The following is an 18,119-nucleotide window of genomic DNA, read 5'->3' on the forward strand; positions in this document are numbered from 1 at the left end:
AGTAAATACTTCTGATTTCTGCATGTCTCTGTGTGTATACTATAATTTCAATAAAAGTTTTCAAATATAGGGGCGCCTGGGTGGCTCAGTCGGTTGAGCATCCGACTCCGGCTCAGGTCACCATCTCACGGTTCGTGAGTTCAAGCCCCGCGTCGGGCTCTGTGCTGACAGGTCGGGGCCTGGAGCCTGCTTCTGATTCTGTTTCTCCCTCCCCTCAGCTCCTCCCCTGTTCATACTCTGTCTCTCTCTCAAAATAAATAAAGATAAAAAAAAATTTTTTTTTTAAGTTTTCAAATGTGGTCTTCTCCTTTACTCTTTGGTTGGCTCCAGAATTACACTTTCAGGATCACTGGAGTCATGAATATGACTTTCATTGTATTTAAATTAAAGAATTTTAATGAAAAAACACATATTTTGTTTTCTAGATTCTACCCAAGTCTCGTATCTGGCTAAAAGAATTTTATTTTCTCTAAATCATAAGGGACTATATCACAGTTATGAAGAAGCCCGTCATATCTGTGGATGAGTTCTAATTTGATGTAACAAGAGATAATAAAGCAACTAGTAAGTATTTGTGAAGCAAAAAATTGTTCTAATTTTTAAATCTTATACACAAAACATGTCTTTAAGAGACAAGAAATGTTCTTGTCTTTAAGAGACAGAGCAAAGAAATGTTCTTCTCTAGACTCCAGCAAATACCTTAATTTAAAACTAGTTAAGATGATGACATTTTGGTGGCTATTGTTGTAAGCAAGGTAGATAAATGAACTGCAGTGAAAGGCAAAACATCATTTATTGTTGTGGCTCCATGTGATTAACACTGTGCTAAGTTCTGGGAATATTAAGAAACCTTTGCTTTGGGGAACTCAGAATCTAGTGTGAAAAGCAGACCTGCCTGTTCAATTAACTAACAGAATGCAAATAGCTGGGAACTTTTCTAAGGAAGATCGCTTATAATTTTGTTTCCTATGCTTCAGTAATCCTTGCTACCCTTGAAAATTCCAGGTACTGGAAGACATAGAGAAATAAACTAAACTTTTCAAAGATCGTAACATAAAAACATACTTTAAACTCCACCACCATGCAATTCTTCCTGAAGATATTCACTCGCTCCTCATTCTCATGGGGAGACAGCTGAAAAATTGCTAAACCATGTGTCAGTCTTACACCTTTACTGACCTCATATTCAAGCTTGTAAAATAATGATACAAGAAATTGTTCAGTCTGAGAATATTCAACATTTAGTGGAGTTCTATCATGATAAATGACGGGAATTTGATTCGATTTTCAGGATTTTAGCATTTTGAATTTCTAAAAAACAATTCTTTGCTGCCAAGTGGTTAAGTATTAAATTGGGTTTCCTTTGTGGGTATGAACAGTCAAGAAACTGAAGTATGTAGCTTCGTATTGATCAAAAAAGTTAGTTTAATGTCAAAGTAAAATTTGTCTCACTGATAATTAATAAAATGACATTTTATTCTCTCATGCTTTTACTGTAAGGTCTTAATTCCACTACTGATTACAGTAGCCAACAATAAAATAAACTATTTTTTATCAATAAGAATAACACAAATAATCACAACAGAATATTTTTTTACAACCCTGTTACTGGACAAACTGTAAATCTGTGTATATCAAAATGTAAATTTAAAACTTTTGGAACGCTAGGTTACAGAGGGTAAGAGTCCTGTCTTTCAGGGATATTAACTCTTCTTTCCCTATCTCCCATCACAAATACATTTTGCACATGATAAACAGAGATAAATGTTTCCTCTTTTTATGATTACATTGTAATCCTATCTCCCTGTAAATGATTTCCTGGCAGACTGAATTTGGTCACATCTGTTCCTTTTCTAACCCTCAAATTTATTTCTAGTACAATAATTAATTAAGTTTGCTTTAGCCATAACTGTAATGCTCACACCATGCTGTAACAACAATGAAAGGCATCGATTACTATTTAATGTTCATGCACTGGTTAGTATTAGTATTAGTATTAGTATTAATTAGTATTTCTTTTACATACCTTTTTACTAAAACATCTGATTTCTCTGAATTTTCAATAGACAGGATGTAAAGGTTAATAAACCAGGTCAGTGAGTATTGGTACATGGGCTCGATGTTAGCTAGATCAGCGATAGAGAAGAACAGGATGGTGGAATGGACGGCAATAGGCCGATAGCCCATGCGGGTGGCATCAATCTTTTTCTCCGTCTCTTCGGCTACTTCCTGCTTTTGAGAAATCTCATTAGCCAAAGCCTTGGAGGAAGATAATATCTTAATAGCAGTTTCATCTTCTAATATATTGCCTTCTGAAGATGAAAGAACTTCTAAAATCTTGTCTTCTATTTCTTTTAACTGCCTGGAATAAAACACAATTTTCTCAGAAGAAAAAGAAGTCATTTAAAATCCCTTCATGCACACATTCTTGTATAAGAAACAAAGGGCTCGGAACCTAAAGAAATGCATCACTTTGTGACAAATACCCGTAACGGTGCTATTGTATAATTAATTTTTTATCTCACAAAATGTCAAAAAGTCAGGTTCTGCTCCACTTCTCTTTCCAACGATCATTTGCATGGGAACTAGAGAGAGAGGTGTAAACCAGTCTGCTCTGCCATCAAGTACCTCAGCCCTGAGTGCACAGAAAGTATCACTCCATTTAGTTTTTGAAGAGTTTCATGACTTCTAGAGCTTTGCCTTTTGTGTCTACGATAGAGATATTACAAGCAGAAAGTGGGATGCAACGTATTCTTTCAGACCATGCCCTGATGAAAAGAGATAATGTCAGCTACACAACGAATATTACAACTTTTGCCATGAGTTGTGGCAGCCTTCCGGTTCTTCCAGTGCCCTAGAACTTGTACGGAAGATTATACTCTCACGCAATTTTCCAGATTCACATAGAGGGCTTCTAATGCTTTAGATTTTCCTCTTCAATCTCCTCATTTGATGTTCCTACTAAATCTAACAAGATAGTTCTTTATAATGTACTCTAATCCATTCTAAGTGAATTTGAAACAAGTCAGAGCGATTTTGTGTTTCATAATGTGTGAAACCTTTTGTTTTCAGCTCCTTGTAGTATCAGGGCTTGCTTTTCCTCTTCGAGGTCTGGCCTTTCGCGTGCCACTACAATCCCCAACAACTGATCTTGCATCCCCTCAGACGTGATCATGAAGTTTAATAATGTTACCTGTAAATGAAAGAATATTCAAGAACTGCATCATTACATCTATTGAGAAAGCCTCCGCTTTTTTCAGTTCTGACCTTAAAATAGGCTCTATTTACTATGGTAGGAATATGTGAAAACTGGAATCTGTAGAGATGATGATTAAAGGTAAACGCAAGCTTGACTGCCAGATTAAAAACCCACCAAAGTTTCTCAGAGTCATAAATGCAGTATTTCAAAGGGTTTTGTTTGGTGATCAATTTTATTCCGGTTTCGAACTGGCCCAGTTTCTGACAACTGTTTAATCCTCAAATCAATTAGGGTCAGGTTGGAAGCTATCCTTCATACTGGCTGGACCAGCTGAGTTATAGGTTAAGGATCATAGTGGTGTCAAAAAGTAAAGGGAACTCTTACCAAGTGAGATAGGAGGAAAAAGAACACTATTATTACTTGAGTAGAGTATGTATGATGTTTACAATGTGATAATCATATTACATAATGTATGACACACAATATTATAATATGGCCTATTATACAATCGTGTTACAATATGAATAGCTACTATTGTGAACTAGGGAATGTACATTTTAATGGTGTCCATCAAGGCGCAGTCTACCAAGTTGAAGTCCACCAACTCCAAGGTGAAGTCTAAAGCTTCATCCCAGTATCTAATGGCTCTTACACGCTTTGGTTCTACATCTTAGAATTTCTCCTTCTCTGGTTCCTTCCCATAAGTAGGAAAGTAATCATGGTCAGGTCTCTCCTTTCATAAAGCAAATAAACTAGTAAGTCATTCTCTTGCTCTCCCACAATCCCCTTCAGCTGTGGAATGATCTCCCTTTGTGTTCTCACGACCGTATTTATTGAAACTGTTGTTTATATAAGCTTTCTGTCTCTATCTCATTTCATTTTTCAGCCCTCTACAGTCTACTCTCATCCCAGCCTCCACACATCCATAAATACCCACAGCAATAAACTATAGGAACTTTCTGGCTCTGGTCATCAATAAACCCATAAGTCAATAAATACTTACCTGACCTTGGGTTATGTTGAGCACTGTCCCCCAACCTTTATTCCCCCCCACCCCGGCCTTTTTAAACATCTATTTTGCAATCTGCCTGCCCTCTGCCCGTGTGTCTTGAGTTCAGGTCTGCACTTCCATCTTGAGCATCACCTCTCACACCTCCTTTCCATGTACCTTTCATTTTTGATATGCTGAACTAATTGTGGAGTCCCATGCACACCAACTAGGAAATGTCTGCATGTTCTTCAGCTCTGGCTGCTGAGTGGGAGACTTTATGATTCCCCACCTTTCCCTAGTAAGAGAATTTGAGACTATTTCCTTTGCAAGAATGGAGTCATTCTTCCTTTGTAAGAAAAGTCTCAGAAAGTGTAAAACAGCTGGTTGCAGTACCCCTAGGAAGGTGACTCCCTTCTCTGCCCAAACCCGGCACCTTCTCCATGGTGGTTTCCTCTGGGTTAAACTTTTCCCCTCACCTGACCCATGGTGGGACACTTAGTGTAGATTACATGAGCATAATCATAAATTTAGATGGGATAATAAGAAATTCCTGAAATCGAGCAATTAAAAACTCCATTAAATGTTGTCTTGTAATTCTCTACTGCTTTGGCATTTATTCGTGGAAAAAAATTAAGCTTTCGAGAGAGTTTCCCTGTTGGCATGAGAAAACAAGTGCACAAGTTAGATTTCCTTTAATCCCCAAGCTATAGCCATAGTACTGAGGGAAATTTATGTTTTACAAATTCTATTTCATTGAATTCAGATACAAGGAGGTATTCATTCATATTCCATTAATGTTAGATCTTTCGAGATCAAGATTTTGTAAATCTAGGCATTTGCTCACAAATAACAATAAACATTCAAACAAATAATAACAAAGAAACATTTCAAGTTATATAAAATATGATTTCATAATTTTATTTTCATTTAGATTCAAAAGGATTATAGCACCATGATATCATCCCTTGGGAACTTTTGAAAGCAAAGGTACATAAAAGATCCTAAAAATAGGATGAAGAGGAAGTATTTTAATTTGTAAATGAAAGCAAGTAACTGCCTCACTATGTTTTCTAATCCCTGTTTAATCAATCCCAGCAATTAAAAATAATGAAGCAATAAGGCACTCTAGGGATCTTAAGGATTTCAATACTGAATCATAGATCAGTTTCTTCCCCACCGCAGTTTATGACTTCTATAACTAGTTACTTGTCAACTAAGAATTGTTGGTTAGTTGTGATATTTTCATAGTTTTTACTGAAAAGTAAACATGGCTTACCACGTCATCTATCAAAAAAATTTTAACACAGCTTTGGGATTTTATCATTTTCTCTTATGCTTCACTCTTTCTCACTTACATTTAAAAGCTAAACAATAATGCTAATTGTTAACACTCACACAACACTATGTGGTGGGCCTTAGTCTAAGCATTGGCACAGATTAATTTAATTAGCCTTTATACCCCTCCATGAGATAGACATTTATTATTCCTGTTTATAGACTAGGAAATAGAGCCACAGAGAGGTTGAATAACATCACACAATTGGCAAGTGATAAAACTAGGATTTGAAACAAGATAGTTTGGGTCCAGAATCTATGTTCTTAATCACTGCTAGATACTACCACTCCTAATAGATAAATAGATAATACACAATTTAGGTGCGTAGATAACATTTATTTTAATAAGTTAAAAATAGGTGGCCAAGAACTTCCATATTTTAACATTGTGTTTTTTTAAAACTAAGCTCAAGACTTTTCCCCAGTCTTCCTGGCTGCCCTGAAGCAGTAGGGACATACTTTAGTATGGACATACTTTAGACTGGACATACTTTAGTATGTCCCCAATTCTGAACTCCTGTGTTTTCCTAGTCATAAATATGGTCACTTTACATATACATTATTTACACTGCAAATCTCTTGAGAGCAGTGACACTGTTTGTTCATCTTGGAGGGAATGAATTAGGTCATCTTTATGTTTCCTCTGCCTCTATAGGGAGATGCCTATGTTAATTTAAATATTTCCAATAAAGGACAGTTTTTGAACTCTCTGGATAAATCTTGTCTCTGTATGTAACTTTCAAAATCAAAATCAATATTTCTTAATGTCCTCTCCTGCAAGATTTTTTTAAAAAATATTTATTTTGAGAGAGAGAGCACACATGCATGCATGGGTGTGGGGGGTGCAGAGAGGGGAAACAGAATCCTAAGCAGGCTCCATTCTGTCAGCACAGAGCCGGATGGAAGGATTGATCTCATGAACTGTGAGATCATGACCTGAACCAAAATCAAGAGTTGGATGCTTCACCGACTGAGCCACCCAGGCACCCCATCTCTTCCTATCTTCTGTAAATAAAAGTTATCCCTCCCTAACCTCTCTCATTCCACAAACATTTACCAAGAGTCAACTTTATTGAGTGCCAAGATTTGGGAATAAAAAATGGAATGACCTCCAGGAGCTCAGTGGCAGATCAGTATCTCAAGTAATTTTAGTCATTGACTAGGACTTTAAACTAACTTTGCTCTTGAAAGGAAATTCTAGTATTTTAAAAAGAATTAGTGATCAAAATCAGTTCCTTTAAGTAATTATAAAAAATCAGATAGCAGCAACCTTATTCTGAGAGAGAATGGATTTTTGTTAATGCCAATGCCCAGAATTAGCATATTATCACTTATTACAAAGGATGCCCATATGTGCCATCTATCCTTAACGATGAAATTCTAAGAATAATATCAATTATAGAAATTAGATTCTCAAAGTTTACTTTTCACTGCACACTGAAGGCTCCTTTATTACTTACATGCACACACAAAATAAACATTTGGAAATTATTATAGCTATTTCAGGAACTGCCAAGCAAGGACAAAATCTTTTTCTTAGGAAGACCTGTTCTTCTTATGGCTTAGGAGGAAAATATAGTCATTAATTGTACAATTCGATAAAGAAACATTCACTTTAGATACTGGCCTTTACTGATGTTTCAGGAAGATAATGAGGATTTCTTAGCTTGGTAGTAATATAGAAGCGGAAATCTGGCGCGTATTCAATGGTAGAGTCCCCGAGTCGGATACATATACTCCCACCCTGCTTAAAGGTCTGTTTTAGTAGAAGAGGTTCCAGGATAGGATCTAGCTCTTCTCCAACATTTTCTAGTAACACTGGAGTAAAATCAGAAAAAAAGATGCCATGTTATTTTAAATACTGACTGTAAACATTCAACTCTCCAAACTCTTTTAGCCTTCTACATTGCTGTTATTCCTAGTTACCTATAAAATTATTTTTGTCTTCTGAGTATAAGGAAATGGTATCATAAAAATAACTGGAAGTCTGTGGGAAGGGCTTAACCAGTGGGTCTGTCTTGTCATTTTGCACGCTTCCATGCTTTTTGGTCTGCAATTCACCACGTGCCCAAGTATGATGGCAGTGAGGTAAACCCGTCTGAGACACCAGAGAATAAGCGTTTCAAGTTGTAGTTATTTGGTTACATTTGTAATCATAAAAGTAACTCACGCTTAAGTAGCACATGTGGAAAATGTAAGAAAGACTAAAAGTATTAAGCAAGGAGGCTATTAGACTGAGCTGGTGGCTGAGTAAGCAAGCCAAGCTCTAAACTTATAAAAGTCTTAAGGTTACAAAATCAAGTCAAAATCAAAACCCTAAGGCTAACCAAATACGAACAGCCAATTTTAAGCTATTTAAGCTTTTGCTCCCTACTTGTTCTCTATCCTCAGCTCTGGTCAGTGGGGCACCCTCACAGCTTCCAGTTTGGTGCTGCCCAATTCCAATTGTGTTTTGCTCAAATAAACATTTAAAAATTTTAGTGTGCCTCAGTTTATCTTTCAAATATTTTACACAGTTGTCTCATACTCCTATGCAGGTGGGTAGAAAAATGACACAAAACTATGTTTGATAATTATTTGTTGGATAAATTTGTCTCTTCAGTATTTTTATTCATCTTTTTCTATACACAATTGAGACTAAACAATATACCTAATTTTGCATCCTAATTATTTTGCTTGACATTATAGCATAAATATTCCAATTAAACCTGATAAACATGCTTTTAATTACTGTATAATAGTCACATATTAACTTTATCTTTTTTTAAATCAATTCTCTATTATTATATATTTCAATTGTTTTCTGTTCTCAGTGTTACAAACAGCACTGTATACAAAAGCCTTGTGCTTAAGAATACTTTCTTATGATAGCATTCTAGAAGGGGAATTCCTGGCTGAAAGATCAGGGACATTGTTAGGGCTCATGACACATTTGCCAAATTAGTCTTACATTTTGGTGTTTGGGGTGCTATTGCAGCCAACCTTGAATAATGGTGTTTTGCACAAGTCCTTCAAGGGACTAGATGTGCAGTCTTGATGGGAAACAAGCTTAGGGTATTGGGATAAGCTTGAGACATTGGGACGAACCTCTACTGCAGTTACAGACATATTCTGCTCCTTCCCAGAGGTTACTCCTGGCTTAAATGAATTCCTAAAATTGTCTTGTCAATTTCTTTCACTGCTGAGATCTTAATTAACCGAAGCAGGCATGTCAGATGATTTTTAAATTCCTTTTCACATTTTGCTTGAATGAAATGATTCTTTTTCATGGTTAAATAATATGAGAGTATTATAATGTATTAAGTACATGAATCTATTATTTAGATTGCTTCCATTTTTCCATTGTTAATAGTGCTACAGTGAACATCTTTTTTGAATAAACCCTCGTGTTTATCTGTGATTACTTAATCAAGCTGGAGTCCTAGAAGCGCAATTAATTTAAAGGCCATTTATATTGCCAAATTACTTTCCTGAATGGCTGAAGAATTTCAGAGTTGCAATGAGCCCTCATTTTTTAAACCTGTTTTTCTATACAATTGTACTTACAAATGCCAGGCACCATGTTGACATTTTATTTTCTCATTCTCAAATGCTTTCAAAAGCATGGAGTATTGTTACCCTAGTTTTGTATATGGGGAAACTGAGGCAAGGCAATTGAGGTAAAATTTTCAGTTAAATCATAGTAAACGACAAAGCAAATACTTGAACTAAGCCGTGTGTCTTCTTACACAGCTTCTTTAAACACAATGTGATATTGCCAGCATTAAATACTATATTCATGACTTTTACAATTTGATAGGTAAAAAATAGTTAACACTTGTTTTCAAGGCTTGACGTTTCAGTTGATCTTTGTCTAGTTATTTTTTTTCCCCTCTGGATATTGTATATTAGTATATTTGCCCTGTTCCTGGCACATGTGTACTGTGTATTACAATCAGGTTCAGTTCTAAGTGATAAAAAAAACTAAAATAGTGACATGGAAAAGAAGGACTCTATATCTCGTGTAAAGGGGAGCCTGCTGTAATTAGTCTAGGGGGGAAGGACAGTGTGTCTAAATGGTCAGAGATCCAAGTTGTTGCCATCTCGCTCCTTTTTGGCCAAAATGGCCTTTCAAATGGCATCCACATTCCAACCATCAGAAAGGAAGAAAACACAGAAACGGGGAAAATATCTCTTAAGGATATTTACAGAGAAACACAAATGGCATTTCCACTTATATCATGAGGGCCAGACCATAGTCAAATCATCACATACAACCACAGTGGCAATCAGGAAATTTCTTTCTTTACTCTGTACCCAGCTAAACATGGGGGTAGCGCTAGTTTTTAAAACTTCATTTGTATTGTTTTTTAAAAATGTTTACTTAGTTGTGAGAGAGAGACACAGTGCAAGCGGGGGAGGAGCAGAGAGAGAGAGGGAGACACAGAATCTGAAGCAGGCTCCAGGCTCTGAGCTGTCAGGACAGAGCCCGACGCGGGGCTTGAACTCACGAACCGTGAGATCATGACCTGAGCTGAAGTTGGATGCTTAACCAACTGAGCCACCCAGGTGTCCCTCATTTGTATTTTTTAACACTGTGGTAGCAAATAGCTCCCCATCCCCCAGTTTTCTGCCTGTTTTCAAATTTGTTTACATTTCTTTTTACATTTTATATTCCCGTAGAAATTTTCAAAACTTGTTCAAAAGTAAAAAGAACAGTACACTGAACGTGATGTACTAATCATCCAGCTTTGACCCTTGACCCTTGCAAATGTAGCCAATCTTCTTTCATTTCTTCCCCATCTCATCCTGGATTATTTACAAACAAATCCTAGAAATCCTAAAACTTCACCTTTAGATATTTGGCTATCTCTGAAAGGTAAATACTCTTTTTTAAAAATTGCCACAGCTTAAAAATTTATCAATAATTCACAATTTTATCAGATATCAAGGCAGGGAATATGTTTCTACCTGATCTTAATATATTTTATAACTATTTTTTAATTATTTACTGTTTTTTCAGTAGGTTCCATGCCCAATGTGGGACTTGAACTCACAACTCTGAGATCGAGAGTCACATGCTCTCCCAACTGAGCCAGCCAGACACTCCTGTCTTAAAATATTTTGATTATAGTTTGATTATTTAAATTGGGGTACAAATAAATTCCACAAATTATAATTGCTTGATAATCTCCTAAGTTTAGTGTTTCTTGGTTTAGCTGAAAAATTTTTAGAGTCAAACCTATTAAGCTTTTTCTTTTCTATTTTATCCATGTGTATTTTCCTAGAAAGTTCTTTTACAAAGACAAGATATCATTCCCCTATGTTTTCTTTTAGCATTTATGTCTTTTATTTTTTCTTTCATATTTAATTCCTTAATTCATCTGGAACATATTTTGGTGTGAGGGGAGACTCAATATATTTTTCCACAAAACCATTTTTTCAACACCATTTGCTGAATGACCTATCATTCTCCCATTGGTTCATAATGCTTACCTGATGATGCATTAAAGGCTTATATTTATTAGGGTTTATTCCAGAACTTATTCCAGTTGAGTCCAAACTCACTCTTTTTTTTTTTAACGTTTATTTATTTATTTTAAGAGAGAGAGTGCACGAGTGGAAGAGGGACAGAGAGAGAATCGCAAGCAGGCTCCATGCTGCCAGTGCAGAGCCTGATATGGGGCTCGATCCCACAAACCTGTGAGATCATGACCTGAGCTGAAACCAGAGCTGGAAACTTAACCGATTGAGCCACCCAGGCACACTCAAACTCACTCTTTTTCTGAACTTGTATTGGCTTTTTTATTTTCTTTCTTCTGTGTTAGTTTTAGTATTATTTCCTAAACTTTTATTTCTGAAAGAGTTGACATCGTTACAACATTTAGTTTTCCTATCAGACAGATAGGTCTTACTCAAGTCTCCTTATTTTTCTGTGAAGTTTTGTCACCTTTTTACTATGCATTGTTAAAGTCATCCTAAGTTTCTGTTTGAATTTGTTTTATTTCCTATTCACTAGTTGACTATAATCACTGCACACTTATTTTTTCTCAGTTGTTATTTTTAAATATTCTTTTTGGAATATATACACTCCATTAAATTATTTTATCCTAATAGCTTTTTAGCTAATTTTCCTTGGTTTTCTAGATGAAATATATTGTCTGCAAATAAAATGTTATTTCCTCTTTCCAAATGTTACCGCATCCTCATTGTTTCACTGCACTGAAAAGAACTTTCGTAATAATGTTAAGCAACAACAGTGATACTAGATACCAATTTCTCATTTTTTATATGATCAGATTTTTTCAATCTATTAATTTTCTAGAATAACAAATGAACCGAAATTCTTTTTATGAAATATTATAACGTTTAAATTTTGTGGAACTGCCTCAGCTTTTATTGACAGCATTTTTTAAATAAAATCTCATATTCAAATTATTTTTCCCTAAAATATATTATACAATTTCATCCTTTACACTTATTTGTTTCCTATTTTGAAATGGAATTAAGAGTGTCTATATTAATATGTATGAGTTCCTTTCAAAGCTAAAATACATATTACAAAACTTAAATATTATAGACTTAGTTCTTTTCCCCAAAAGTGAAAATTTATTCCTTACTAACAGAATCAAGTCTTAAGCCTGTTAAGTTTTCTATAGCCTCCTTATTTCAAAGAAATCTATCCTCACAATTGAATATTTACTATATTATAAGCCTCAGTGAAAAATCAAAAGCATTCTAAACTTAAAAAAACAGGAAAAGAACAAAAATCTATAGGTATATGAATTATCCCAGAATGCTCTCCTTATTTTGACTCCTCTAACTTTTAATTAGATCAAAATATGTTTCATGTTAAAACACAGGAGCAAAAATGAATGAGATGGGCTTTTCTTCATATTTCTATCATCAAAGTTAACAAAATGCTGGTTTATGTAAAAACCTCCTTCCTCATTTCCAAATGTCAGCTCATCAGTATTTGCAAAGCTTGTGGGAAACCAAGATCAGGGACCAAACACATGGCTTGCTAATATCTTTTGAGTAAGGCAGAGAATCTCACTAAAAACAGTTATCTTTACCAACAGAAATATAAAGGAAACCAAGTATTCTTTTAATACTTATTTCACTTAGGAGAGAAACTGATATCAGTTTTTTATTACATATCATCTACATTATTGTACGTTAGACTTCAAATTAATAGAAAAAATCTTCCGCATATTATGTTCAACAATGCAGCATACTGCATCCACAGTAGAGTCAACCCTTTTGGACCACCTCCTGGGAACCCTCAAAGAGCTTGGAGGTGAGAAGCAAACAGTTATGCACATAATAAAAGGGCAATAGTAGAAACCTATAAAAACTGCATTATTGGCATTTCATTGGAGAGGTTGAGAATTCACAGAAAAAGAGGTGTTTGAGTTGTACCTTAAAGGGTAAGCTTAAAAGACTTCACCAAGTGGATGGAAGAGCAGAGAAAGCCAAGAGATGTGAAGCAATGCCATGTTGTATGTACCCCCTGTTCCTGTGTACCCCCTGCTCCCGTGTTCTAAATTTCATCACATGTGTGATCTCGGTCTCCCTCTCAAACCAATAATACTGCTCCAAAACGGCAGAGACCAAGTCTGTCTTGTTCATGCTAGGTTTTCAGTGGTAGTGGCAAAACAACTATTTGTTAGGTGAATGAATGAACAAAACAAATGAGCAAATGAAATAAAACTTAAACCAGAAGTAGTCTTGCACATTACACGCAAGGGGGAAATAAAGTGAAGTGCCAGGAGAAAAAAGGAAAGAAGGCTCAGGTATGACAGAGGCTGCCCTTAAGGCAAAGATTCTTTTTCCACAGAGGTAATGAAAAGCCATTCAGAGATGTTTTAGACAAATTGATTTTTTTTTTAAAGATTTTATTTTGAAGCAATCTCTACATCCAACATGGGGCTTGAACTTACAACCTCAAGTTTAAGAGCCACATGCTCCATCAACTGAGCCAGCCAGATGCCCCTAAGTTGATGCCTTTTTAAAGTTTTGTCTTGTTTTTCCAGCTTTATCAGGATATAAAATTGATTTATCAGCAATATTTATATGATTAATATCCTATGCACACCTTATTCATTGGTGTAGCTAATATAGATGTATCTTTCTTTTCTACAACGTTGGCTTTCAAACTTTTTTTGTAAGCAGTAGGATACTTTTTTCCAAAGAGGTTATTATCTTAAAACCCAGTATAAACAAAGTAAAGGGAGGCCCGTCTGGTTGAAGAAGAGCCAGGTCGGTGAAGGAGGAGAAAACCTCTACCTTCCCTACCCAGGCTGCCAGCAAGGGATGACAGATTAAAAGCCATTGTTCTTAATAGGCCACTATCAACTGCTTATGTTTTAAAATTGTAACAGTAACCAATTCTTTTACCTGAAGTGTCAATAGAAAAGTAATTGTAAAATCTGCCAACTGCTACTCTCTACAATAGATTAAAATTTTTCACTTCTGTTAGAAGTGAATAATGTTAGAAGGTATTGTAAATAATTATTGTCCATTAAAATTTTTTTTTAATGTTTATTTATTTTTGAGAGAGACAGAGAGAGAGCGAGCATGAGCAGGGGAGGGGCAGGGAGAAAGGGAGACAAAGAATCCAAGGCAGGCTCCAGGCTCTGAGCTGTCAGCACAGAGCCTGACTCAGGGCTTGAACTCACAAACCGCAAGATCATGACCTGAGCCGAAGTCAGATGCTTAACTGACTAGCTACCCAGGCGTCCCAATTATTGTCCATTTTTAAAGTAGTCCATTCCCAAAAGTAGGTTAAAGCAACCGCGAGCGGCACAGGCAGCACTGGGCAAAGGTAGAAGACCTGGGGACTAGTTTCAGCATTCCCCTTTACTAGGTGTATAATCTTGGTTAAGCCACATAACTAACATTCTCTAGTACCTTACTTACCTTGTTCATAAAATGAACTGGTTGGAATTACTACTGGATTTCACACGTTTTATGGTCACAACTCCAAGTAAGAAACACAAATCTTGATCAAGCACACACATATGCACATCAAACCCCAAAAATTTCATAAAATAATGCTTACTGATACTCCATGCTATGCAGCCTAATATATTCTATTCTTTGCTACTGCATTTCATTTAAAAAATACTAGTCATGACCCACTAGAAGTTGGTTTTCTCTCCCACAATTTGGAAACCACCAGACACTTTGTCTCCATGGACCTTTCTTCTCTAAACTGATGTAACACTAACTTAAGATCCGTGACGGAGATTGTAGAATCTCAGAATGTCAAACATGTGGTAGAGGCTTTTTTTTTTTTTTTTTTTACTGTATCAAGGAAATTTGGCTAAGTGAAATCAAGTAATTTTTTTTAAGGTTTATTTATTTTGAGAGAGAAGAAGAGGGCAAACGAGGACGGGCAGAGAGAAAGGGAGAAATAATCCCAGGCAGGCTCCACACTGTCAGCATGGAGCCTGACATGGGGCTTGATCTCATGAACCGTGAGATCATGACACCAGTTAAGATCAATAGTTGGATGTTTAACCCACTGAGCCACCCAGACGCCCCAAGTAATTTTAACTAAACTATTTAAGGTCCCAATTCTTTCAAGAAATCTTCCCTATTTCTGTGAATTCTCATAAACATCTGTGCCTTTCTTATTATGCTAATATAATTGAATATATACTAATTTAATTAAAAGAGAATATGTGCACACCACAGGCAAATCTCCAAGAAACAACATACATTGAACTTAGCAGACACTTCTGTAACTACCTAAAGTACAGTAACTCATTTCTTCCTCATGCTATATGCTCAAAGTACAGATGGGGAAACTGAGTCTCAGAAAGATCACTGAACTAAACAATGAGTAAGAGGCAAGACCTCTAACTCCAGAGCTAGTGCACCTACTCACAACAGCATAGTGGTTCTAACAAGGATTAGTGACACATGTGCACTTTCTATTTTTATTACTGTTAGTAACACATGTTGTCTGATCCTATTAAACAAGCAAGATATTTGATAGTAGAGGTCATGTTCACCCTTTTCTGTAACGCATATATCACTATACCATACTCCATGAACACCAGTTGGATGAATGAAATACCATTTGCGTATGTGTCTGTGTATCCATATACACAAACACAGATTTTGTAGGTAGACTAAGGTTTTTCATTTCACGTGTACCCTAACCAAACCGAAAATTGTAATATTTTAAAGATTAGATCATTATTTTATTTAAAACCTTTTTTTTTTAATGTTTATTTGAGAGAGAGAGAGAGAAACAGAGCATGAGTGGGGGAAGGGCAGACGCGCGCGCGCGCGCACACACACACACACACACACACACACACACACACAGAATTCCAAGCAGGCTCCAGGCTCTGTCAGCACAGAGCCCAACGCAGGGCTTGAACTCAAGAACCACGAGATCATGCCCTGAGCCAATGTCAGATGCTCACTGACTGAGCCGACCAGGTGTCCCAAGATTAGCTCATTATTAACATGCAAAAATAAAAGGTCTAGAAGACTACCTGATACATTTGTTGTAATTCTTCCATGTTGTACTAGCTCTAGTAGCAATTGGAATTTGCTCAACTTGTCCTAAGCACAAATATGTTGTTGTTTCATAATGTTTACATCCATTTATTTGGTCAAGTAGTCAAAAGTTGATAGGTAACATAAATTTCAAATGTGACAACCCCGGGGCGCCTGGGTGGCTCAGTCGTTTAAGCGTCCAACTTCAGCTCAGGTCATAGTCTCATGGTCTGTGAATTCAAGCCCAGCTCAGACTGTGCCAACAGCTCAGAGCCTGGAGCCTGCTTTGCATTCTGTGTCTCCCTCTCTCTCTCTGTCCCTCCCCCACTTGCACTCTGTTTCTCTCTCTCTCTCAAAAATAAAATAAAAACATAAAAATTAGAAGACGATAACCCCAATTTACTCAGATCATAAACATTTTGTGTTTCAACAAATGTGACACGTGCATAGAGCTTTATTGAAAAATCCCTGTCATGTTTCTAATCTCTCCATCCTGGCCGATAATAGTCAGCCATGCAAAATGTGTGTTCACTTCTCTGCCACTTTGGTAGGACAAGTTGAAAGAAGAATAAATAGATAATTGGACTAATGTGTTAAAATACTTCTGGCATATGGAGTGGTCCTATTAATTGCAGAAGCGGAATTATAATGAGAACTAAAGAATGGAAAACCACAAACAAAAATGAAAACAGCTACATTAGAGGAAGCCTCACAAGTGAATCTTGGGACAAAGGAAACAGCCTAACCCAACGAGAATGATAATCTCTCAAGTTCTTGATTAATTATCGATAAGTAATGAAAGACATAACAAAGCCATTATTTATTTAAGATGAGTCTGACACAAATATCTTTTTAAAAAAGAAAAAAACCTACCTCCTTCTGGGTTAGTTGTGCCCTTTCCAGGCATTACCGTAATGTACACTTATACACTTACTATTCAACTACATACCAGGGGTACCAAACTGGATGCAATTTTCCAGAGTCCTGACGTAGTCAGGGTCACTTAATTTAATTACATGAAGACTATTGGTTTTTTCCATGTTCTTGATCCATTTATTAGCCTGACCTTGAGGATCTATCATCAGAGGCCACCTTCTTGCATTCCTGAAAGAGGGAAAAAAGACAATGCTGGTCAAATCATGATTTGTCTCTATGTTAATAATCATGCACATATCACTTTCTTACAGTATATGCTTTATGGTAACATTTTACTTTTTAATGTACTATGAGAAACTATGTTCTTATAGCAGAAACATTTACATTGACTAGACTATTAAAATCACAACTATAAAAAATCACATTGCAAACACATTTTTTGGGGGAGAGAGAGAGAGAAAATGTGAGTTGGGGAGGGGCTGAGAGGGAGAGAGAGAATCCCAAGCAGGCTCCACACTGTTAGTGCCGAGCCTAATGACGCAAGGCTCAATCTCATGAACCGTGAGATCATGACCTGAGCCAAGATCAAGAGTTGGATACTTAACTGACTGAGCCACCCAGGCATCTTGCAAGTTGTTTACTCTTTGGAAAACAATAATTCTCTAAAGGTTAAACTTTTGAAAACATTTGTTGCTTTTTCTGGTTAAGTCAATTCATTTAGCAAGAACACTGCAAATTGGGAAACCAGTTTTTCACTGGGCCCTGCCATTAATTACTTGTGACTCTGAAACCATTTCTTGGTTCCCATCTGCTATCATTTGTACAAGAGAGAAAGAGAAAGAATTGAGACATCATATCTCTCTTTGAGATCTAGACCATTAAGGATATAATGGTCTAAAAAAAAAAAAAAAAAGGATAAAAAGCATAATTTGAATCATCTAAACTTCTTGGACCTAAAGTGTTAATACAACTTTTGACCCAGTATTTGTTTCAAACACTTGTATATTTAATGTCATACATGTAGTTCATTACATATTTCTAAGCTTCCTACAGACAGAAAGATATTCTCTGAAAGTCAGTTTTTGCACTATGGGAGAGCTCATACTTACTGCTCTGTTCTTACTCACATCCCTTTTTTATGGTAGGATCAAGAGCAGTAAACCATGAGATACCCAGTTTATTTTCCAGGGTCACAAAGAATTAACCAGTATCTGCCATCAC

General features: G+C 36.2%; 1 protein-coding gene across 2 annotated transcripts in view; it reads right to left on the bottom strand.

Annotated features, from left to right (window-relative positions):
• DNAH7 (dynein axonemal heavy chain 7) overlaps nt 1-18,119 on the bottom strand; it is a 261,805-nt gene that overhangs the window by 63,979 nt on the left and 179,707 nt on the right. For both annotated transcript variants that reach the window (XM_042949526.1, XM_042949525.1), the window contains 4 exons: nt 16,972-17,126; nt 7,153-7,343; nt 3,060-3,193; nt 2,027-2,362 (listed from right to left, as the gene is read on the bottom strand). In XM_042949526.1, the coding sequence (XP_042805460.1) occupies nt 2,027-2,362; nt 3,060-3,193; nt 7,153-7,343; nt 16,972-17,126 (816 nt within the window). The remainder of the gene's footprint in view (nt 1-2,026; nt 2,363-3,059; nt 3,194-7,152; nt 7,344-16,971; nt 17,127-18,119) is intronic.

This window comes from Panthera leo, chromosome C1 (genome assembly GCF_018350215.1).
Source record: "Panthera leo isolate Ple1 chromosome C1, P.leo_Ple1_pat1.1, whole genome shotgun sequence".
In the NCBI taxonomy this organism is placed as follows: domain Eukaryota; kingdom Metazoa; phylum Chordata; class Mammalia; order Carnivora; family Felidae; genus Panthera; species Panthera leo.